This window comes from Triturus cristatus, chromosome 2_2, assembly GCF_964204655.1.
Source record: "Triturus cristatus chromosome 2_2, aTriCri1.1, whole genome shotgun sequence".
Taxonomy (NCBI): Eukaryota; Metazoa; Chordata; class Amphibia; order Caudata; family Salamandridae; genus Triturus; species Triturus cristatus.
This window is the reverse complement of record NC_140582.1, coordinates 178,115,655-178,139,421: the sequence shown is the minus strand read 5'-3', so window position 1 is coordinate 178,139,421 and position 23,767 is coordinate 178,115,655. Positions and strand designations below refer to the sequence as shown.

At 43.1% G+C, this 23,767-nt stretch overlaps 1 protein-coding gene across 1 annotated transcript in view; it reads right to left on the bottom strand.

Annotated features, from left to right (window-relative positions):
* The window catches only part of LOC146861993 (melanopsin-like), a 1,224,863-nt gene that overhangs the window by 111,608 nt on the left and 1,089,488 nt on the right, over positions 1-23,767 (bottom strand). The window contains exon 9 of the mRNA XM_085641148.1: positions 17,652-17,795. Coding sequence (XP_085497274.1) covers positions 17,652-17,795 — 144 coding nt within the window. The remainder of the gene's footprint in view (positions 1-17,651; positions 17,796-23,767) is intronic.

Below are 23,767 nucleotides of genomic sequence, written 5' to 3'. Positions count from 1 at the left end.
GCTCGCTTTTGAGGTTGATCCTTGGCGAGTACAGTGAGTGAAAGGAACAATGATCAATGCCCCGATGGAGGGAGAGACTGTTACAAGGAATGTATCCTGTTTCAAGCACTACCAAGCTCCCATTAACCGGTCTATAGAGGAACCATCTGTGACCCGGAGCAGTGAAGTTGGAGATCATGATGACTGTGCCCCTGTGGAATCTCTTCTGACAAAGGAGTCCAAATCTGCAACTTCTGATTCAAGAAATGTTGAGTCTCCAGGGACTGGCAGCTGTCCGTCAGTGGAATTGAGCCATCATAGACCGTTTGTGTCCTGTTCGCATCCACCCATGGCTAGGCGTGATGAAGCAGGCGATGATGGCCGTCATTAAGGAAGTGAGAAGTACCATCTAAGACCATGTCCTGTGAGATCTTCTCATCTGAAGGACTTTGTGTTGATTTAAAGTGTGGTAGAACATGATGTGTTCTTTTTCCATCTCTCTCTCTCTCGCTCTCTCTTTTTTCTCATATCTCACTTTTGTTCTGTTTCTTAGATTTTTTGATGGAGGTGATTGTCACCAGTTTATTTGGTGCTGTTGTGTTTTTGCTTAAAATAAAGGAGGAATATTATGTTGGTGGGCTATTCCAGTTGAAGCCCAGATAGGAGAGGTGTCTGAGGGACAGACCCTCCACCTACGCACGCAATAGTTAGTTCTGCGGGTGGAGGGGAAAAGGAAATAAAGGTACCTGGGGATCATGCCTTGTAGTTCAGAACACCCGAGAGAAAGTGTCTGTGTCGTCTGTTACACACGCCGACACACATGAGGCTTATAGAATCACCAAACAGAACAGGTGTTTTCTTCCACAAAATAAGCAGGTTTCCCTCATCCGAGGCACTACAAAAGGCAGTGCTAACTTCTCCTATGGCAAGTGGAGAGCTCTTCAGACATGCTTATTGGCTGCTTCCAATGTTCCTAGTTATTTAGTGCACATAACGCTTTGTTCCCTAAGTGTGCTAGCTAAACACTGTACGTTTATAGGACTTGAAGCACAGTTCCATTCTGCACCAGACCTTCACTTACAGACTACTGTTGTTTTGATGGCTGCTAGTCAATACCTGGCCCCGCAGGTCCAATAAATATTGTGTTTCCTCAGGTTCTACCATTTGTTGCCTAGGTAGGCCTATATAATTAATTAAAGCATTCAATAAACATTATTCTTCACAGATGTTCTTCCTTTTCAGCTGTGCTTCAGCGCTTGACAGATAATCACCAGGATTGTCTGAAACTGGCTGACACTCTAAATTGACTAAATAATCTTGTAGATATTTTTGCTACACAGAAGATCAATTTTTTTAGTCAGGTCAAGGGACAAGTACCACTGCTAATCTATGGAAAATGCATACCGTTGGATTGTTTTAAGTGACAACATTTACAAGTTTACTGTCAAAATGCAAGTAGAAATGCTGGCACCCTGTAAAATGGCAATTTCTTCCTCTATTACTACCATATCTTGTCTGGCAAAGGTAGTCGTAGAAAAGCTACCTGCGTGGTCCATTTGAAGGAGAATTACTTCTAATCCATAGAGACCGACTATTACCTCCATCTTGGTGTCCTTATAAAGGTTAAATAGGCCCTCAAGGCACTACATAAAGTGTATTGTTTTCGGTGAAATGCTTCTTTGTCCTGGATGTTGCATTTCAAATTGGTAAATCATCGTACCATGTATTTTACTGGTTCCATGGGAGTGGGCCACCTAATTGCAGTCCACTCACATTATCTTGACTTACCCAGGAATCTTCAGATGGCTGTTATCTGAAATACGCTAATTACATTTCTAGGGGTTTATCTGACTCAGCAGCAATTCCACTTTCTGAAAACATACATCTATAGAATTATTTTCCGGGCTTCATAAAGGCACACTTGTCCTTGTGCACTGTGAGCCCACAGTCCTTAATTTGCTGCAAGTTGCCTAGAGTCAATAATTGTGTTCTTGTTTAGTGGATACGTGCATCATAATGACATGCATGGAGTTCAGTATTCCTGAGATATTTTCCAGTACTTGATAGATGGCATCCTTGAAGGCAACTGATAATAATTCGAAGCTGATCCTTGTTTACCTTCTTCTTACTTTTTTGACATGGGTGGAAAATTTGGTGACGTACCTCATTGTTTCCAGTTAGTGATATAGCATATTGAGGTCCATTTTTGAGACCCCCCCCCCCCCCCCTCCCCGAGAGTGCTCTAGGTGGGCCAGTGCCAGGCCCTCGCAATATCAAAAAAATGGACATTGAACCAGGGCCTGTCAGGCTCGCTATTACTGTGATTCGCCTGCTAGTGGTAGTCACATGCTAATGTTGCAACGCAATGTCACCAGATGTCCCTTTTGTGACATAGCGACTAAATAACAGGTGGCTACTGGTACTGTGGATGCTGCAGAGTCTAAAACTTTATTTCATTCAGCTAATTAACTAATATATTGTCACCTGCTTTTAAACTTATTTGTCAAGGATTTTTACTGCTTTTGGTCCTAGACAAAAAAATGCTATATAAACTGTTAAATAAAGTATAATGCTGATTTTGATTACGCTTTGTGCAGTAAGACACCATTTAGGAATTTATCAAACACATGATTCTGTTTCACATGTATTAATTACATAGGCCACCCCTATTCTAAAGGCTTCTCAAGCCACAATTGTTTAAGGCCCTTCCAATCATTTTTCTACAGGGAAGCCTAATTTCAGCAACCCCTCCGTTGATAGTAGGAGGTGACTTTAACATAAAGCTTGATCCAGTAAAGGATAGCTCTAGGTTAAGTCATATTACAACAACTCCTAAATCACGTAGAGTCATGAAAAATTTAATGTTAAACTTGAATTTAGCTGACTTATGGAGATCTAAGGAAGGAAACACCCAGGGATACACCTATTACAGTAAAAAATACGGTCACTCCTCACGGATCGACTACCTATTGGTGAATAAAGAAGCATTAAACAACGCCACTAGTATAACGATACTTCCAACTCACCTATCAGACCACGCACCCCTATTAGCAGTCTACGTAGCATGTGTCAATCGTCCTCGGGCAAGATGGACATTAAACAGAGCAATGCTAGCAGATGCTGAGATAATCCAAACTATAAGTAAGTCCTCTATAGAGTTTTTTTTCTTTAACTTGGGTTCAACCTCTATTGACCAAGTATGGGACGCCTATAAAGCTAACTTGAGAGGTGTATTACAAGTTCAAATAGGTCATAAGAACCGCTTAAAGACCCAAGAACTGTATGCTCTTGAGGAGAAGATCGGCACTCTGGAGATTGAAAGGAGGAATGCCATAATCGGTGATACAGGGCAATTAGTTAAGATAAACGGTAATTTAGAGGAGGCCAGGAAAAATCTTAGAGCTTTTTTAGATCAAAAATGCAAAGCACAATGGCAGGCCAGAAACATGGGGATGTTTGAGTATGGAGAGAAAGCAGGGGCAATCCTGGCCTGGAAGGCCAGATTAGACAGGGCAAAGAATGATATCAACGAACTTGTAATAGATAGCAGTGGAACTAAATCTAGCGATCCGGAGGAAATACAACAGGCTTTAATAACATTATTTTCAGATTTGTATACAGAAGATCTTAAACCCACACAAGACCAGATATCTCAATGGTTAGTGGATAAATCTTTGCCAATTTTATCGGAGGCCTCTAGGGAAGCTCTGGATGCCCCTATTACCACAGAAGAGATATTGGCCCAAATAAAGCGGGCAAAGAACAAAAAAGCTGCAGGGCTTGATGCCCTCCCTAACGAAGTATACAAACTATTACAAGACGATCTTCTTCCAGTCCTACACAGGCTATTTAATTCAATATACTGTTCTAATGGGGTAATGCCAAGATCATGGAGTGAGGCCACGATAATGTTAATCTTAAAACCAGGGAAAGACCCCTTATTGGCAGACTCCTATCGTCCAATCTCCCTGCTAAATGCAGACTATAAAATATTTGTGGGGATATTAGCAGGAAGATTGGCGAAACTGGCACCCAGCCTAATTAATCCCGATCAGAAGGGCTTCATACAGGGGAGGGTAATTCAAGATCAAACCCATCTGCTGATTGGCAATATCGACCTAGCGGAGGCTAGAACTGATCCATTGGCCGTGGTGGCAGTTGATGCAGCCAAGGCATTTGACCATGTGTGTTGGAGATATCTCTGGGGTGTCTTAGAGGCAATGGGAATTGGCCCAGTTTTTGTGGGGACTATCAAGCATTGTTATCTAGGAGCTTCATCCAGAATTCTCTTGAACGGCTCACTTTCCCCTAGCTTTCAAATCCAGAGAGGGACCAGGCAGGGATGCCCCCTGTCTCCCCTGTTGTTTAATCTTTATATAGAGCCCTTAGCTCAAACAATTAGACTGGACAGAGATATCATCCCATTTAGATCATTAGGATATGAATGCAAACTGGCACTCTATGCCGATGACGTGATAGTCTACACCAGCGATCCAGAGCATCCAATTCCATACCTGGTCTCCATGTTGAGGGAATTTGGCAAGGTTTCAGGCTACAGTGTCAATTCAGACAAAACTGAAATAATGTGTTGGAACACCATATACACTAGAGGCCCCATAAGCAAGGAGTTCAGGTATTTGGGTATTAAAATAGTTAAAGACCTAAATAAGATTCCTTCTTTAAATCTTGGGAAAATCGAAAAAGAAATAGACTATCTCTTCGCTAAATGGAAGAACCTCCCCTTGACAATATATGGCAGGGTTAACCTTGTTAAAATGTCTGTACTCCCCAAATTGACCTACCTATTCAACGCAATCCCTTTAACATTCCCTGGAAAAACTATAACTAAAATACAGGGTAAAATTGGTAGCTTTATATGGGGGCATAAGAATGCCAGAATGTCATGGAAAAAGCTTAGGAGGAATACAGCACTACATCCTGGCACCAGTGAGAAATGTTGGGATCCAAATGATCACAGGAGTTTTGTGTGTTTCCTTTTATGACCATATTTTGCGATAATCATGTTCAAACATATTTTTGGGGTATTTGTTGACCGCAGATGGGGAAGCCCATTGTTTGAACCTTTCACCCTCTCTATATACAATAAATAATTGGTTTTAGTGGTTCTTTCTAGGATTGTTTGCGATGGGAAATGGATTGTACCTGAGACTTAGAGATTCCAGTCAGACTGATTCATCAATTTTTATATTTATTTGCTTGTGTCTGCAGTACTCTTTGTCCTAGAACATATTTTTAGATTAATCTCTGATGTACAGACACTCAATGGCAATCTGTAATAGTTCCTCAGTCATGCTTTAGTTGAGGAGCATAGCCAATATGCCAGTGTAAACGTTTACATGCCAACGCCCTAGCTTGAACTGAAATGAATCAGACAATGACATCAGTGATAGCCATTGTATGCAAAGATCATTATTTTAGTTTGCTTCAGGTGTGACTGAGTTTTGAGCTGTGTGTACTGTTCAACGACGAAAACCATCAGTATTGCTCCTCTGTTTATGAGCATGTAAACCTCCAGCCTTTAAATGAATATTTTGCAGTTGAAGGCATTTTTTACCTTTCATGTTTTTTTTTGTTTTTTTAATACAAATTTTTAAATTGTGGAGTTCCTTATTACATGACTCCTCTGTGCTTAAATCTGATGTGCCTTTTTCAATTTTTCTTGCCCCTTTTTTAAGGTCCCGCCGCCTGAGACAGCTCATGCACTCTTGCTTGCAAGCCATTTTGTTAGCTCACAGGTAACTTAAAGCACACCATTACTTAAGTTTGGTTGGCTTCCTTGTCACTCTCATTTTCTTACTTTTCTTTTATCAGAGCATCGCAACTTCATTTACACTTCTTGTGTTTGTCCCTCTCCTGAAGCTTGGCCCAAGTATTGCTTACTTGTTCCCGTGTATATCTTTCCAATACTAGGGGCTTTCAAAGGCACGTTTTTTCCTTTTAGTTGCTTACTCATTCATTGTTTCATGCCCGCTGTCATTGCTTGCCCCATTGTTGTTGCTTGTCCCGCCACCCTCCCAAATTTTTGCTGTTGTCCTGTCCCTTTTTCCCCTCCCACTTTGTGTTGCTTCTCTCGTTCCTCACATCTCCTCCTGCGTTGTGTTGCTTTTCTTGTGTTGTTTTGCTTTTCCTGTCCCTCCCATTCTCCTTCAGCATTTTGATACTTTTCCTATCACTCCCAACCCCCTAGCTGCTTTGTGATACTTCTACCATCCCTCCCATGTTGTGTTACTTTTTCAGTGATCCTTTGTTTATTCGATCCACCCACACTTCTACTGTGTTGCTTTGTTATTCCCATCCCTCCCAACCCCTCCAGCATTGTATTGCTTCTCCTGTCACTCCTACCCCTCTCCCACATTGTGTTGCTTGCCCCATTCGTCGCATCCCACTCCAACATTGTGTTGCTTGTGCCGTCCACCTTCCGCATTTTGTTGCTTGCCCTGTCCCCCTCCAACCATGTGTTGCATCCCATGCCTCACCCCTGTGGCTAGGACAAAAGTGCAATGACATGGCCAGCACTGGTCCCTTCATAACACCTTTTTCCTAACTTTCAGCCATGCTACACAGCAGCCACATTGCTGTTCAACATGGCTAAAACACATTGACAGAGCCAATATTCTCTCGCATAGGCAAGACCTATCAGCTTTGCCACACACACCCTACATCAAAGCCCTGCTGACCCTGTATGTGTTTTTTTTTTACCTTTATTACAGAATGCAATAGATATACAAATATGGGCCTACAACCTCCAGGCCGGCCGCTAGCAAACAGTGAGTTCATAAAACACAGTTATAAAACCCAAGCGGCAAGTGGTAAAGGACCCAGAAGTCGAAAGAAGCGTTTGCGGCCACACCGTCCAGACCCCCCAAATGGTGGTTCCATTTTTTAATGAAAAACTACAAACAAACCCACAAGGCAGCAAGAGTCTAAGCAACATTATGTGCTCCCCTAGGGAGGACCCTACCGATCCACAGGAATAGGGGGGGGGACGGGCAGGGACAGAAACAAAGTGGGCACGGTGACACAGAATCAAGGGAACAAGCAGACTAGGGAGACTGGGCCGCCGCCAAGTCAGCCATCAGTGGCGGGGTACAAATCCCGCCACGATAGGAGTTCCAGGGGCCCCACACTTTCACCCACTTCCCAGGCTTACCTCTCGCCACATACACTACCTTTTCCCGAAACATACACCAATCCATGTTGTCCTTCCATACCGAAACCGTTGGTGACCTCTGGGAGCCCCACAATTGTGCTATGTCACGCTTGGCCACCATATATCCCAGTGTCACCCACCACGTTTGCGACACCGTGTAATCAGTCGGTTCCCACACATTCAACAGGCATCTCCTAGCCTCGGGAAACAGCGTCACATGCGTGACCGCTTGCAACACCGCATGTCCACCACGCCAGAATCGCGCCACCTCCTGACATTCCCACAAAGTATGGAAGAAGGTCCCTAACAAACCACACACACGCTTACACATCCCATCCACGGCATATCCCATACGCATCAGACCCGGACCCGTAACGTAGACCCTGTGGAGTATTTTGAGCTGGACGAAACGAAGGCGGGCCGGTATGGCCACCTCTTTCGGGGAGGCCACCGCAGATACCCAGTCCTCGTCATTCAGCTCCAATCCATCGGCAACCCATGCCTCACGAAGGCCAGTCAGCAGTCCCGAGCGATCGTTGATGAGCTTTTTATAAATCAATGAGATAGTGCCATCCGGTACATGCCCGTCTAGCACTCTATCTTCCAGAGGGGAGCACTCCGGGATGGACGCCACATCCGGGAATACAGAACACAGCGCGTGACGAACCTGTATATACCGGAAGTACTCCCTGTCCTGCAACTGGAATTCCGTCTGCAGCACATCAAACGTTTTAAATCCCCCCCTCGTCCAGAGATCGCCCACCCTGCTGATGCCAATCGTATCCCACTTCCTGCATGTGTTTTTAATGGGATCTCTATCTTGATATTCTCAAAGGCCACTTCCATGTTTGCCTTCCTTTATGCATCTGAACATCCTCCTGTTCTTTTGATGGTCATCCCTGGCTGTCTCCTGAGCAGGGGCATAGTTTCCTTTGGTACAGCTGGTGCAGTGACACCAGAGTTCAGAGGCCTGCAGGGCCGCGGAGGCCGCTGCCAGTCCGAGGTAGGGGGATGGCAAAAAAAGAAATAAAAAATATACACTTACCTTTCCTACCCGCCACCACGATCTTCTGCTCCCGCATCATTGTTCACTGCTCCTATGCTCCCGTCTGGCACTACAATCCCAAAGAGGCTCCCAGACCCCAGTAATTCTAGTGCTTCTCTCATGCTATTGCTCCCAGCATGAGAGAAGCACTGGAATTGGGTGGGGCAACCCGGGTTTGCGCTCCAGCAGGGTCTGGGAGCTTGTGCCCCTGAGCACTAGGATATCTCGAAGGAACAGCCTTGAGATATCAAAGTACGCATGTTGGTTTGGCTGGCCATCGATGTCCCGCCAAACTGACATGCGCACTTTCAGTGCCTACCCCTTCTCCCCCCCTCCTGTTTGATGCTGTGGTATGGCCCCACCCCGCTCTAGGCTCAGCGCACTGAAAGTAAAACATAACTTGACAATAAATCAGTTTTATTGACATTTTATCTTTCTACTGACTTCTGCATTTCAGCAGTGGGGCGATGATCCTCCGCCATAGCGGTGGTGCCGCCCTTGCTGAGGGGCCCACTCAACCCAGATTATTGTTGTATTTTACAGTTCAAACAGCAGCTAGAGGGCAAATGTTCTTCCTTGCACTGGGGTCCATGACACACTAGCTATGCCACTGCTCGGGAGTCATTTGTGTAGGTTCGATAAATTGCACATTTGAATAATCTGCACATTTAACCTTTCATGTACTTCGTCAACAGCCCTTAAAAAAATATCTTCAATTTTTCTCATTGATTTTAAGTTAAGAGTAACGTGTTGAATGTATCAAGAAAAATGTTCCTTACTATCAATGTCCAAGTAGATATTTCACAGAAAATAAACTAGTCATAAACCATCTTAACATCAGTAATTCATAAAACCCATGCCTGGCATGAATTGTGTCAAGGAATTCTTCCATCCTCACAGTCCTACTGCTGACAACTGTCGTACTCGAGCAAATGACGCCTCTAAGAATTCCCCCAGATCTATGCGAGTTCCTGGCAGCGGACAAACACAGTATGTTGTCGGCACTCCCTTGCAGGTAAATGTGTGCTTTGAGCCCTGCCACCATAAAGACATCATTGTTCTCCATTTTGGGAAGTGCTGAAGATCTGAGACACTTTAGCACCGACATAGTGGAGTAGGATAGAGAGTTCTGCAGGGCTATCGGTAGTTTTCGAGGCCAAAGGATAATTCTTCAGGAGGGCCATCAAAAGTTTGCACCGTGGGTTGATGGCGCCGGCAACACAAGAATTAGAGCAGACTGCATGGTGAAAGTGCATATATTTCACTTGTTATCATCATAAGTGTGGCACTCCCCATTCTTAGAGTACCACTAAAATGCGCCTAGGTTGAGACTTCTGTAAGTCTACCTACATGTCCCTGTGGAATAATAAAAAACTAAAACACCCTTCTCTGCTATGATCAGTCCTACGTGGGCGTCTAAAGGTATATAGTTTGCGATCTTTTCTCCAATAGGGACCCACTATCATTTGCATCTCTGCACCATAAGTTCTCCCTCTATGATTTGGACTTTGATAAATTCCTAATGATTTTATGCAAAAAAAACTCCGAACTGGAACTCCTGCAGCCACCAACATCCGCCACCTTTTTGTGCCAATACCTTTGATTGGATCTAAACTAATAGAACCTCCTCAACCTTCCTGTGCAGTCTAAATGGTCCACGTACTTCATGTCAATCATACTTATGGTCCATAGGGCTCCTTGACTCCTTCTTACTTGTCTCTTTCGCTAGTCTATTCTATTATATTTCTTTAAATTCCCTCTTTACGTAGTGGTATGTCAATATATATTCTATAGGATATTTTAAAGCGTTAATCTCTCTTTCTTTTATCTCGACACAGTGAAGATTGTCACACAGAAATGTTACGGGAAGTATTATCCATCTTGGTGATTGTATCAATCATATGTTTGCAATGTGACACTAATTGTCTCAACCGTATATCGCTTTATTTAGGATCATTTACAAATGTATTGTTCTTCACTATACCTGGATGCATTTACTATACTACTCTGTATTTTATGTCAAAGGCATTCAAGAAAATATTCAGAAAATGCTGTTATAAAGCAAATACCAAGTTTACATGTAAAAATAAATACACAGAGATGCCATTGTCGAAGTCTTGGGAAGGTAATATCTATAAAACCATTCGAATTTAAAAGACAAATATCCCATGTTTGTAGATGGAAGACCACATCTACGTGGCATCATCTCAAATTGCCACCTGGAACTCATCAGGTGAGCTCAAACGTTTTTAGAGGTATCCAGCTGACGGGAGATTGACACAGCAATTATTGGACAGAAATCAGACTTCTGTAACTCTCATATGGTTGGCACCTCCTACAGAATATAAACAAGCTGCAAGTAATTCAGAATTTAGCAGTTAGGTCAGAGGCTCAACTTCAAACAAATAGACGTGTTTTCAGCACAGAAAGCTACATATTAGGGGGAAGACTTACTTAGGGGCATTTTTATCAAGAAACGGGGTTAAAATTATCGCCGCTGTAGCGGCAGAAATCTGCCGCTAAAGCGGCTATAATGGGCTTGATAATATGCCCTTGAGAATTCCCATAGAAGTCCATGTTCTGGTGTCAACATGGGCTTCTATTGGAATTCTCTGTGGCATATTATCAAGCCCATTATCGCCGCTTTAGCGGCAGTTTTCTGCTGCTAAAGCGGTGATAATTTTAACGCCGTGCTTGATAATATGCCCCTAAGTTTTCACACAGCACAGCAACTTTGCAAGAAAGGGAGAGAGAACAGCGCCATACCCTTAAAGATATGGCTCTGTTTTCCTCTCTTCCAGTGTTGCTGCACTTTTGGCAGTCATGCGCCAAACACACACCCATTCATCATAGTGCAGACCTTATCAAACAAAGCAGCATTTTAGAACACCTACTGCTAATGATTGTTAGGGAAGCTGGGTTGGTAGAAGAGAACAGTAGGGGCATATTTACAAGGGCTTTATCTCCACTTTTTTGACTTAAAAAGCCAAAAAAAACGGAGATAAAACTATCGCCCTATTTACAAGAGGGTGCAAACATGCATAATCGCATGTTAGCACCCCTTTTCTCAGAGCCTCCCCCTTTTCCCAGAGCCTACCTATGCATCTCTAATGAAATGCAAAGTGGGTGTCACTGGGCGTGCCCCGGATGAACTACCTTGCAAATATCGCTGATGTTCACACCGCGATATTTACAAGGCAGCCCACAGGATTTTAGCAGCGGTTAGATTTGGGCGAAAACGGCCGGTTTTGCCAAAATCTAACGTCTGCTAAAATCCTGACTTACCTATGTTTGACATAGGGGGTGGATTATGCTGATACGACCACAGGGTCGTATCAGCAAGGTTATCGCTGTTTTTCAGGGAACATCGCTGGACAACCAGCGATGTTCCCTGCAAAACGGCGATAACCTCTCTGGAATTTATCTGGCAAGGGCGATAACTTCCAGAGATAGCCTGCGATGAGAAATTTATTGCTAAGAACTAATATGCCCCAGTAGTATTTTCCTTTACACTGTTTGGCCCGTTTAACCCCTTCAGTGCCCGCCCCTTTCCCCGCCCTGTGCCGGCCGTTGCATTAGCGGGCGGGGTCTATGACGAGATGGACTCGTCATGGGCACAGCGCCACCGCGGCCCATGACGAGTCCAGCTCGTCATGGGCACTGAAGGGGTTAAGAAAAAAACAACTATGAATATGGCGCAGTTTTGGCCATTTTACAGGAACATTAGGAGGTGCTGGACAATTCCTACATTTAGGGTTACAATATAAATATAGTGACAGATCAGGTTGATATATGCTAGTAACCAACTCCCAGGTGTTCATTTCCGCAGAGTTAAAGATGTATATTCTTCTTGGGTGGCCCACCTTACATTTTCAAAAGCCAGATAACATTACTGCTGTCTGCAGTAAGTAAGAAATAGTTAAGAAAATGTTGATTGCTTATTAAAGTAGAACTTGTACAGACGCAATAATAGAATCCCTGAGTGGGATAGATCTACAGCTAACATATGCAGTGGTGAAGTTTTTCCAGCACTCCCCATTGTTCAGGATGACACAATGATCCAAGACCTTCTTCACAGTAAAAGGTCCCTTGAACTTAGACAACCCCCTTGCAATTCTACCACTCTTGACCTTAACTAAATCACCCACCCGAAAAGGACGCCGAGTGGACGAAGAAACAACAGAAGTGGGATTCTTTTGCAAAGACACAACTCGCTTCATCCAAGCAGGAACAAGTTTGGAACCAGGCGTGCGCCCTCTCATCAGTTGGAAAGGTGACTGATGCCCCTCTACCAAGGATGTGGTGCGATAGGCCCACAACATCTCATCAACCATCTTCCTAACAATGAGACCCTCAGAAGAAGCCATCTGAATAATGCCCTTCACCACTCTGTTAGCCCTTTCACACATCCCATTGCCCTGTGGGTTGTACAAGGAGGTACGATGATGAGCAATACCGCAACCCTTAAGGAAAGACTGCATTTCCAAAGAGGTGAGTTGGGTACCATTGTCCGTGATGAGCACCGACGGCAGACCCTCATCTCTAAACAAACCACTCAAAAATCCAATAGTCCTTTCAGTAGTAATGTTGTTAGAGAATTCCACCACCAACCACTTAGAGTACACATCAACCACCACAATGGCATACCTGTCCTTCTCATGAAGTTCACCCATTGGACCAATAAAGTCCAAACAAATACTGTGCCACGGTGAACCAGGATTTTGTATGTGAGTCTGTGAGGAGCTGGGACCAACCTTAAGTCTCTTTTCGCCCTCCTTACAAGTAGAACAATTCACCACCCAGTCCACCACCTGTGCGTCCATACCCGGCCACCAGAAATTATCTCTCAACCGACGTTGTGTGAGAGTTTGGCCCAAATGGCCCTCATGGGCCAGAGCCAACAATTTCCTTCTCAAACCACCAGGAGGTACAAACCTTTCGCCTTTGACAATTAAATTATCAGTGATAAGAGAAAGATCCTCCAAAACTTTTAGAAAAGGACGTACCGAAACTGAAACAGTACTCTCCCTCCTAGAACCAAGCTTGATAAGCTTAATGACTTCTTGCAACGTAACATCAGCAGACATCTCACGCTCCCAATCAACAGCTTGAAAAACGCCTTCCCCGACAAACACAGCATCTTCAATAGAAGCAACCGCAATATCATCCTCAGATGAGGGCGGAGCTCCTACAGTTTTCCAATCTAGCGACAACCTTGAAAGGCAATCAGCCTGAGTGTTCCTCCATCCCTGAATATATTGGACAGTGTATTGGAATTTCTGAAGCTTGGAAGCAAGCCTAGCTAACCTAGCCGAGCCTTTACCCGTCCCACCCGGAGAGAGAATCTTAATGAGAGGCTTATGGTCGGTTTTGAGCACGAACTTTAAACCCCACAGGTAAGTTCGGAAATGTTCGACTGCCCATGAAGCTGCCAGAGCCTCCCTTTCGATAACTGAGTAATTCTTCTCAGCATCGGTTAAAGTTCGTGACGCAAAAGCAACAGTACGTTCATCCTGACCAGAGATCTGCGAAAGCATAGCCCCAAGACCGGTGGCACTGGCATCCACCGCCACCACGGAACTCTTCTTAATGTCAAACGGGGTAAGAACCTTTGCCTCACAAATCTCACTTTTGATAGCTTCGAAAGACTCTTGTACCTCAGAAGACCACACAAAGCCAACACCTCTCTTCAGCAGTGACCTCAAGCATGAAGTCTTGTCGGAAAAATTCTTGACAAACTTAGCATAATATTCGATAAGCCCCATGAAGGACCGCAACTGATCTTTATCCCGAGGTTGTGGAGCAGAGCGAATGGCTCTACACAGATCCTCCTTCGGACTCACCCCACTTGCACTAATGGAGTACCCTAAGTAGTCTACACGCTCAGACAAAAATTTGCATTTATCTTTGCGCAATGTCAAGCCAGCCACCAAAAGCCTGTCTAACACTATCTTGAGAGTGACATTATGTTGCTCCACTGATTGCCCATAGATCAAAATGTCGTCTTGAAAGTAGACAGTATTCCCTACTCCCTCAAGGAGGTCGGAGACCATCCTTTGAAATACACTGGCAGCTGAATTGAGCCCAAAAGGCAAGCGGGTAAATTGAAACGTGCCAAAAGGTGTAATGAAGGCAGTTAAATGCTTAGAGTCCTTATGTAAGTTAATCTGGTGGTAAGCACTTCTGAGGTCCAACTTTGAAAATACCTTAGCGCCATGTAGAGTAGTGACCAATTCAGAAATGTTGGGAAGGGGAAAGGTGTCCGCAACCACACAATCATTCAAAGACCTCAAATCAACACAAAAACGGAGCTTGCCGTCCGATTTCTTTGTGACGACTATGGGAGAAACCCAGGGTGAGGCTTCAACTGGTTCAATCACTCCAGAAGCTAACATCTCATCGATCATGTTCTTAACCTCTTGTCTAACAACGATCGGGACTCGCCTGACCTTGTGCTGCACTGGGATGGAATGCTCCCTCAGAACAATTCGATGAGAATACCCTCTGAGTTGACCTAAGCTTTCCCTAAATACAGCACTAGCATCCCCCAAGATCTTCTCCAACTCATTATCTTCAATTATCATCACCTGTGGTGAAGCACGGGGGTTGACAATAATTGCCAAGTCATACTGGTGAACCCAACCCAGAATTGCCGGGCCAGACCTAGAAACATAAACTTTTCCATGTATGTTCCTAAAAGAGAAAACAATGAATGCATTGAAGTACCCCAAAATATCAATAGTCTCACCCTGATATCCACCCGGGGAAATGTCTTTAGGTAAAAGATGCCTAGTACCCCAATTGAGGAGAAAAAGATCATGTGGAATAATGGTGTACCTTGAGCCTGTATCCACCATTAAGTGAATCTCTTTGCCATCTATGGTGAAAAGTGCCTTAGGCCTGACTTTGCGCTTGTCACCCAACACCATAGATGAGTCACCATCGACGACTAGAATTTTGTGGCCTTCTTCATCCAACAATACACCATTATCCACAGAAGCTACAGAGGAACGAGGTTTGCTACGACAAACTCTCGCATAATGACCCACCCGACCACACTTCAAACATTCTTGTTTAGCTGCAAAACAAAACTTGGAGTCTGAAGAATGAACAGTGCTGCCGCACCTATTACACATGCGCGTTACAGGCAACTTCTGTGTAGTGGGATTTTTGACGAAAGGAACTTTTTTGACAAACTTCTTGTTTTTCACCGCAGCTATGTCACCCTGCTCTCCAGAAGAGTAAGTTTGTTCTGAGCATTCTTGACAGGAAATTTCATTGACGTCACCAGAACTCTTTTTTTCAAGTTCCTTCATACACCCTTGAGACTCCTCTACAATTTTAGCTAATTCTATCGCAGTCTGTAGGTTGGGATTTTTCGCCGCCCAAAGACGTTCTTGGATCTTCTTGTTGTTGCACTGTACAATAAGTTGATCCCTAATAAGTTCATCCGTCATCCCACCAAACTTGCATTTCACTGACATCTCTCTCAACCTGGCAACAAAGTCATCGATTGATTCTCCTGTTCTCTGACTCTTAGTGTAGAATCTGTATCTATTCATGACTAAGTTCTCCTCCTTCGCATATCTTACCTCGAGCCTACAAATAGCCTCTTTATACTCGTCAGGAACAGGTTGCCCATTAGCTTGTAGTGCTTGAGGTAAATAGCGAAAAATACGTTGACCTTCTTTGCCCAAAGAACCTAGTAAGAGTGCTTTTTTCCGTTTTGCAGAATATTCTTGCGCATCTAAAGCATCTAAATAGTTATCAAACATCGGAAACCAATCATCCCAAGAGATGCTAGGTTGTCCTGGAAGGGCCAAGAAACTGGGAGGAAGAACAATAGATGGATTCTCATTTGTCATGGCTGTGCACACTGAGCCCTCTACAAAAACAGAGGATTCGGCTAGACGAGCTGAAGTCTGTAAAGAGAGAGGAAAACACTGCAAGGCAGCAAGACAGTACCTGAATTAGAATAAATCCTCAGTACACCAGGTCAGTGGAAAGTGGGATGGGACACATGACAAGTGTGTCACTTCTTGAAACGAAACGCTGGCCAAATCCGCATGAAAACCGAGTTCCGTAGCTCGGTGGCTGACAGAAAAGGTATTGTCATGGAAACAGTACTAAACAAAGATGGCCGCCACGTCGATGACGCAGAGACGTGGGAGCGTAACTAGACGCTTGATGACAGCTGGGCAAAACACGAAAACTCTACTGTGAGTCAGAGGATTCTTGCCGTGAACCACTCAGCATCGAAGGTTCCGTGATGTCATCAGAGGAGGGAAACCTTCGGTAGTAGCGGAGCTCCTGCAGCACCAACTGTCACTCACACGCCGATGATCACAGCAACCAGAACATGGCCCAAAGGTGAGTCGCTAGTGTATCTACACAGTTTAGACTCAGTCCGTACCTTCTGCACAGCGAATCGTCTCTTACGGGTTTGACTCTCCCTCGCGCTTGAGGCGCAATACGATCCGTGGGAAGACAACCGAAGGCGGAGAGCTGATCGCGCAGGAAAGCTCATCTGTTAGGAAAGCTCATCTGTTAGTTTTCACCAAGACAAGAGACAGCCCAGTAGGATCGATATTGGAGGGTGGAGGTGTAGAGATGTTCCGCTCTTGTAATGAAGACTAGAAGGCAGTAGTGCCAAGCGTGGGTTGATGAAAGAATCGTCGCCAAAATTGTTGTAGATAGAACCAGGTCCACAACGCGTTTCTTCTTAAAGTTGCTTTATTAAGTTACACAGGAAACACAAGAGCGGACTCTCCACAGCAGAAGCCAAACGCAACTGCCAACGGAGAGAACACAGAACCATGAAGCAACATAGAACATAGTGATAAGAACATTCCACAAGCCCAGAGCAATCTCAACAAGGAGAAAAACCCAGGACATGTACTACAACATACCTATCAAGAAACCAACATCTTACTTACCCAATTTATGATGCAAAACACTGGATCAATTCCCACTGTTGAGCGGTGACATAGACTGTTACTGTTACATCCCATGTGTGTGAGATACTGCTTATTTTATTATTATTTTATTGTGTAATGCTTCTTTCATTAATGCGTAATTTATGTCTGATAGTTCGCTGCTAGGGCAAGGTGTCTTTTTGATGATTTTTAGAAGGAGTAACTAAATTGTGTATTGTCCATTTTAACCATTGTGTTTTTGCATTTGATTTAAGAAACATTTATGATGATGAATCTTCTTACACTGGAACAGAAGTTACTTTCTAATGATGAGCTCTGCCCACCAGTACTGACTGTGCACATCGAGACAGGGCTTAACACTAACCTCTTGTGTAAACTAGTACAGTTAACATTTATGGCAAGAGATGTTCAGTGGCCAGAATGGTGCAAGGGATTCTCACAATGGTTTTTTTCCCAGAGAGACATGAAAAAGGAAACTCAAGAAATATTATAGGAAATATATTCGGTACTCTGCCCTTACCTTGTCTTCAGTTACTTCTGTACAGCTCCATGCTTTCAGCAGCAGTTCTTTCTTTTCATCAGTCTTGAAACACGCTGAGAAGGAGTTACTTCTATAAGGACGAGGATTTCTGTGAACTGGATCTAGTTCGACATCACTCCAGATCTAAAGCAATGACAAGGATCTTTTCTGAAAACGATCTCAATTAAATAACAGATTCTTTCTATTTTAAAAAATAATATTAATCTGTGGACACTGTAAGTTGTATTTTAGAAAGATGCTAATTTTTTGTTGATATTCTGCATGTATTCACAAACTGTATACATGTATAAGTTTCCAGTGGCGTAGTTAAACCTTACACCGCCTTGGGCGGTCCATGCATATTGAAGAGCGGGTCCGATGGTCGGATTCTAGGATTGTTGTCACCACGCGACAGCCCCACTGAAGGGGGGGGGGGGGGTGGAGATTGCTGCCCCACGAAGGCAGGTAGGAGCTGGGGGCAGGTCGCCGCCCCCAAAGCTTGTGCCGCCTGGGGCGGACCACCACCCCCTTGCTACACCGCTGCAAGTTTCTATTTGAGAAGAACTAAAAATTCTTTGGATGTCATAACGCATTCTTTTAGAACAGACCCGACATTAAGGTAGAATAAAGCTTGAGGTTTTGATTGAACTCCTTTTATCCTGCTTCCATTGCATATTGTGGCCATTGTTGTCTGCTTCTGTTGTAGTGTATTCCATTCAAGTATATCAAAGGTTATGGGTGAATTGCTTCAATTAATATTACCACTGATAATTACTTCTGCCGCATCCCAGTCCATTGTTATTTTGCATGCCATGCCACCTCAGTTTGGCGTTTCCATTGGAGCAGGATCAAGACTGATTTGTATATGGCTAGATCCAAGCTGAGATGGAATTGTGCGCAAAATAACAATGGACTTGGTGGTGGCCGGAGTAATCACCATTAGCAGAGATTAATTTAAGCATTCCAAGTGTCATTTTTTGTATACTTCATTGTGAAGCCCTAAGTGCAACATAGACATAGCTCTCATGCTAACTGTGGAAATGGAACCAAGCTGCACCCAATTGATGAACCTCAATCAGGGTGAAATCCGTCTTGGGGTGCTACTATTCATGTTCTGGGTGACCTTGCTTGGCAGTTCAGCATGGACTGTTTCTATTGGAGCAGAGTGAAGGCTTATTTGCATATCTCTGGATCTAAACTGAGGTGACATCCAATAGCGTTGCTAGCCCTGTGGATGCCCATGGTGGTTCCTGTGTTTGCCACCCCCGCGGCCGCATTGAAGAGCAGCTGCGGGGTGGCATTTCATAAATAATTTTCTTTGCTAAGAAACAACTTTAAATAATATATTCCCTATCTTACACACAGTACCCTCACATTTATTTAATGCATGTCCATAATAATATCCCTTGAAAGTACATTCTTCTTCTTCTTCGGTATAGCATGAATGGACACCTGTCTTTCCCACATGGCTCTGTGAATAAGTGCCCTCTGTATGTTACTGTGCCCCCATAACAAACTGCTGTGTAAAATTATTTCACATTAATCTGTCGAATTGACGACACTGCTCCTGTGTGAGTTGGCCAGGAGGGTGAAGCTGATATTAACAATTGTTTCAAACAGTGTATATTGTTGTAAGGATTCTGAATATAGAAAACTGAAAAGCCATTTTAAATTTGCCTATAACTGTGGCACTAAGGGAGCTGCATCAAATTTAGCAGTTGCTTAGTGCGATCAACTAAAGTTTGGCATGCCAAATTACATACAATTCTGTGCGAGGGGAAAAAGGTAGGGGTGGGGTCAAAAATATGTATTTTCCTATTGTAGGGCATACAGGAATAGTTTCTAGTACCTACAAAAAAACCAGTATATAATTTACACAAACCTTGGCATGAATGTAGAAAGTACACAGAAGCACAGAAGATTGCTTTGAAGTTGAACCCATGCTGAGGGCACACAGGTACGGACCACAAGGCGTTCTTGTTTCTTGTTGACAGTGCTTTTTCACAGGAACAAATGTTATTCAAACATTTTCTACTCCAGGCCAGTGCCTTGCATGACGCGTTTCGACCGCTACAGTGCGGACTTGATCACATGACACGCTGCCTCACTCATTCTCAGTTTTATAGTGTATGCAAATCACCTGTGCATGATTGGGCAGTACAATGACCAATGCATCTACCAACAGACTATCAATTACTTTGTAATCTACCAATTCATAATTTGCTAAACTATTGTCCATTAAAATTACATTTGAACAATACTCTTGGTTAAACTGTTCTCTCATTATACCCATGTTTGAATCACATCTAAAATCGTACTTACACATAGTGTGATTGAGAACATATCTCATCCTTGGGATCTCCCTTAATAAAATGTTGCGTATCGGACATCATTCCTGCCACATTGTTGCAAAATTTCTATTTTCCATGTGAATTCAAACAATATAGTCTTCAGTGTTCGGATATCACAACCAATATATAAAAACAATTTACTCTTATATGTTCGTCATAATTTGGTCTGATGAATTGATGTTAAAACCATTTATGATGTTTAAAAAGTGCTGGTGCTTACCATATTCCAATCTGCCCATAAAGCGCAAAGTGCTTGAAAAAAAGTGCAATAGAGTACTAAAGTGCTTGTGCAACAAAGATTTTTGTCCATAAGAACATAAGAACAACCGACAATCCCCATGAAGCCTCATGTATAACAATAAAGTGACAGTGCACATTGGCAAACAGATATCAAAAGTAACACATACAAGTGTAATCCATATTAAAGTGCTAATGCTATTGATCCTGCATAGAACACAGTTCTATTGTCCAATCTCAGTGATTTAAAAAAATATTTGCAGTACAATTCATAAATGTTGATAGTTTTAAAACATCCATTTGTATACCTCTATATTGAAAATGGAGGAGATACACTTATGTCAATCCTGAGAAATGTGATCAGAATGAGCATATAACTAATTATCATAACCATACAGCTCTGGATCAATGATGCATAGTTAAAGGAACTTGTGCAAATCCTCACTGGTTTTCAACCATTCAGCATCATAGTATCAAGTTCTATAATGAACTGCGATTCTTGTTGTCGCAATAGTTTCTATCTATTGCTCCCTCATCTATATGAGAACTGCCCCTATAACAAAATATTTTAGTTCCCTAATGTTGTTGTAATGCACTAGTTTGAAGTGACAAGCCACTGGGTAGTTGGAATTGAAGTTCACCACAGCTCTCAGGTGTTGTAAAATCCTCTTAAATACCCACACAGACATTCTAATATGTATAATGCATGGTCTGTTCAACAAGTATAATGGCCTCTGATCTTAACAGGTTTCGTACTGAATGCCGTCATGTATTCTGTGGTATTGACTCCGAACTTGTAAGCTCTACAAGAGCTGCACTTGAAGAACCCTGTTTTGGTTGTCAGCCAAGTGAGAGCTGGAGTAAACTCAGGGCTACTCCTTACTAATGCATCCCTCATAGAGGGTGATCGCCTGAATGTTAATGACGGTTTCTCTGGTAAGATCTGGTTTAGTGTGCTGTCAGTTAACACTATAGGCCAGTGAGTGTTGATGATCTGTCTGATTTGCCTTTCATGATTGCTGTATGTAGTGATCATCCTGATCTCTTGCGGTGTCTCCTCAACATCCCTAATGGGAGCTGAAGTGGGGTTAGTGATGTCCTGTCTACCTGTTAGGCAGGCCTTTCTTGTAGGTGCATTCACTTTCACGAGGGCTTTATGTAAGTCAGCACTCTAGTAGCCGTGAGCTATGAATCTCTGTGTTGCTTCATGTTGGCAGTGTACTAGATCGATTTCGGAGCTGCAAATTCAGCGTATTCTTAAATACTCCCCGTAGGGGATGCTCCATATCAAATGACTTGGATGTGCACTCCTTGCATGGAGAATCAAATTTCCTGCAGTGGTTTATCTGTGGAGTTTAGTGTGAACCACACCGTTGTCATTATAAACCTGCACATCTAAGAATTCTATGCTTTGGCCACTAATTTGAGCCGTGAACTTTAAATTCAATTCACCGCTATTGATTAATGCGACAAACCTTTCTGCTTTCTCATTGGTGCGCTTCCAGATAACACAGACATCATCAATGAACCTCCTCCAATGCATCACATGTGCGTCCCACATTGATTTGTGTTGCACCTTGAGGACCTGCTCTTCCCACCAGCCCACATGAAGACATGCATAGCTGGGGGCGAAGCCAGCCCCCATCGCCACTCCCCTCATCTGTTGATATACATCTTTGCTGAATTAAAAGAAATTATTTCTCAAACACAGTTCTATCATAGTAATAATCATTCGATTATGTTCAAACAGATGAATAGGTCTTTGGTCCAGAAAGTGATTAACAGCTTTGATCCTGTCACTGTGGTGGATACTGGTGTACAAAGATGTTATGTCCATCACTATGAACGAAAATCTTGCTCCCATTTTATTTCTTTCAATTTTCTTAAGAAATCACCTGTCTCTTTGATAAATGACGGTAACCCCATCACAAACTCCTGTAGGAAAAAGCCTACATATTTGGACATAGGTTCAAAAAGACTCTTTCTGGCCGAAATGATGGGCCGCCCAGGAATTGGTGAAGTGCCTTTGTGGACTTTTAGTATGAAGTACAAAACAGGAGTTATAGGGTGTTCAATTTTCAAGTAATTCATTTTGTCCTTGGTCAACCAACATAAAACACGCTTCCAATGAGACAGCTCATGTAGTACTGTCTCTTTTACTTTACGCAAATCATGAAATGAGGCATTTCTATAACAATCTATATCCTCCAGATGTCGTTTGGTGTCTTCCAACTATTGGTCTTTGGGCCATAGGACGATATCACTGCCCTTATCCACCTGGTGGATCACTATTTCTTTGTTATCACCCAATTTTTTCATTAAGTTTGAATATTGCACCTCATGATATTTCGTTTTGTATACCTTTCGGTTAATGGCTGTATTCAATTTCTTCAACTCATCCACAATCCTCTTGTTGAATACATGATTGCGTCCTTGGGCAAGGTAGGTACAAATGTCGAAGCTGGGCGGAAAGGGCTGACTGCTGTGCTACTGATGTTGATTCCAGCTTCCAACATGGCCTGTTGTGTAGGATTCACAGAGACATCATTGTCATTGGGTAGAGATTGTAGCACCCTCAAAGTATTTACATCAGCTGCCTGCAAGTTCGTACCAGTGTCCTTGGTAGTTGTTTGACTGGTGTTACTATTCATTGCATTCTTGAGTTGGTAAAATTTATTAGTTTTCGAATGAACTTGTAAACGCCAACCCTAGATTGCTTATATCTAAAATTACTCTCTGGGCAATATGTTAACCCAAGGAACAACAATTGCATTTCTGCAGATGTTAGGGCAGTGTCCGTTAGATTAATGCCAGTGTTGTCAATTGGCACTGCTAACGTCTCCACTTCTTGGCTTGTGCCCTGCTGTTGCCTTGATTTCCACTGCCTCTTCCTCATGCATTGGTTCCTTCTTCTCCCTGTTTGGGTTGAGGATTCTGCGAACGTAGGGTCTGTCGTCGGTCCTGCCGTAAAAAAATTGAGCTCTTCCGCTGGTGTAGGATTGATTGACATCATCTTTCTCATGTCTTGCACTGACTCCCTGTTGTCTTCCGAGTCACTGCTGCTTTGAATGGAGCTTAAATCCAAATTAGAAGCTTCAAGGACACTTCCTGTATAAGTTGTTTTTTGTATAGTTGACACTTTTGCTGTTAAATATTGTCTCTTGAATGTATCGAATTTTCTTGAAAAAGTGAAAACACTTACTGACTCGTAATCATTTTTATCTTGTACGAATTTGAAGGCTTTCCTTGCCTTGATCACTACCTCATGTTTTGTTATTTGCCCTACAATTTTGCATGGCATTTTGCTATTAATTACTTTTGTTCTAGTCCATCCAACAGACCATTGATGTGCTTAATTTCCTTGAAGGTTACCTCTCGAACTATCTCTGCATATTTGATGAGAATTAAAACCATATTCATGGAGGCTTGCAAGTTATTTCCCACCCACTCCTTCAACATTGATGGATTAGGATTCTCAAATGTGGGCGCTATCATCACAAGTAACCCTCTAGGTACTCTATTCACATC